This window comes from Trifolium pratense, linkage group LG3 (assembly GCF_020283565.1).
Source record: "Trifolium pratense cultivar HEN17-A07 linkage group LG3, ARS_RC_1.1, whole genome shotgun sequence".
Lineage (NCBI taxonomy): Eukaryota > Viridiplantae > Streptophyta > Magnoliopsida > Fabales > Fabaceae > Trifolium > Trifolium pratense.
Window position 1 is genome coordinate 52,692,172 of NC_060061.1, and position 1,704 is coordinate 52,693,875.

The 1,704-nt window shown below is 40.1% G+C and overlaps 1 protein-coding gene across 1 annotated transcript; it reads right to left on the reverse strand.

The window, feature by feature from the left end:
• Positions 1-285: 285 nt before the first annotated feature.
• LOC123916850 (probable carboxylesterase 15) lies at positions 286-1,704 on the reverse strand. Its single transcript, XM_045968415.1, has one exon. The coding sequence runs from the start codon at positions 1,524-1,526 to the stop codon at positions 504-506; it is 1,023 nt and encodes a 340-aa protein (XP_045824371.1). The 5' UTR covers positions 1,527-1,704; the 3' UTR covers positions 286-503.

Sequence of the window (1,704 nt, forward strand, 5' to 3'; positions counted from 1 at the left end):
TAAATAATTGAAATTTTTAGAATAATATGCACTCTTCCTTTTAAAATGCTTATGCGCAACCGTTGTTATTCTATTTTTTTTCTCCAACAGTCTATAGTAAATAGACTAACACATTATTATTGTAAAAAAGAAGACTAACACATTATTGGTGTAGGGAATTGAGAAATCTGGGATTCGAATTATGACCCTTTTAATAATTCTCTATTAGTTATCATTCAAGTTACTATTTAAGTTACTATTATCGAACTTGTTTATTCTATTTTAAAGAGCTAAAATCTTCAAAAGTCAATACAAATGTTTTCATTTTTTATTTTTTGACAGAAGGTTACACTAATACAATTGTTCAAGTAGTACAAGATACAAATTGACATTAGGTATTTAGTTATTTTATTAAAATAAAAAGGTTGCAACATAGTAGCGTCCAAAATAAAACAAAAACTCTTGTGATCAATAACACAAACACATGAAAACAACCCTACACAAGACAGAGACATCTTCAAAACTCAATGCTTCTCAATGAATTCCTTCACCCTACCAATGAGTGCATCCATTTGAGATCCAACAGTTGGATCCACATCTACGGCAATCTTGTTGAGATAGAAACTATGTGTCATCCCCTTGCTCACAAACAACTCCACTTCTTTGTTAGCCTTCTTCATTGCTTCATAGTACTCCATTTCTGTATCCCACAATAAGTCTTTTTCAGCTAGACATAGAAGAAATGGCGGCAGTTTTAGGCCGTCTAGGGGTGGCGCACCCACGCCCATCGGGCATGTGAAGGGGTGATCCTTGTTGCTCCCGGTTGGTAGTGCCAGACTCAAGAATTTGTCCAACATGTCTAATGTCAGAAATGGTGATTGTGGCATTTCAATTTCGGATCGGCTTCGGTCTGACCTAACAAACCCAGGATGGATTGGAATTGCTCCAGCAAGCCGAATTGGGCTCAGGTCGACCGAACCAGCTCTAGCTGCTACTTCGTGGACTAAGTTTCCTCCTGAGCTATCTCCAATGAGGAAAATTTTGTTGAAGTCGCCGTGTTCCTCAAGCCATGGGTCACGAGCGTCTCCCTTGGCAACTGATTGGAGCCACTGGAGCGTTGCAAATCCATCCTCAAAGGCAGCAGGAAGACGGTGTTCTGGTGCTCGTCGGAGGAACGGAGACACACAAATGGATCGAGTGGAGCGGGCGAACTGGGTGTACACATGATAGTACATGAACCAATTTGGTTCGCTAATGCAGAAACCCCCACCGTGAAAATGAATGAGTATGGGTAGTTTTTTACTGTCCTTAGGTGTTTTCTCCGGTAGGTACAACCTTGCACGATGGATGGAACCGTCATTTTTTGTGGTGGTGTTAGTTGTCACGTCACGGGTGGCAACTCCTTCAATGAATTGTTCATGGGGAGCAACCGGTTCAATCATAAATTCAACCTCAGGTGGTCCGGTCCATGTCCGGTCTACTGAACCATCGTCATAGATTCTAAGCCAACCGGACACTTCATCCACCACCTTCTTCTCTTGCACCATGATTAACAAATGTTACACTAAAATGGGATATATGACTATTTAGAAATAAAGCTACTTAGAGGCACTTTGAATTCTTGAGAGTGTAGTTCATTGATCTTCTCCTTATATATTGGGAAAAAGTTGTTGGGGTAGTTTTAGATTTTTAGTGGGTGTGGAAAATGTGAAAATAGATACGAGC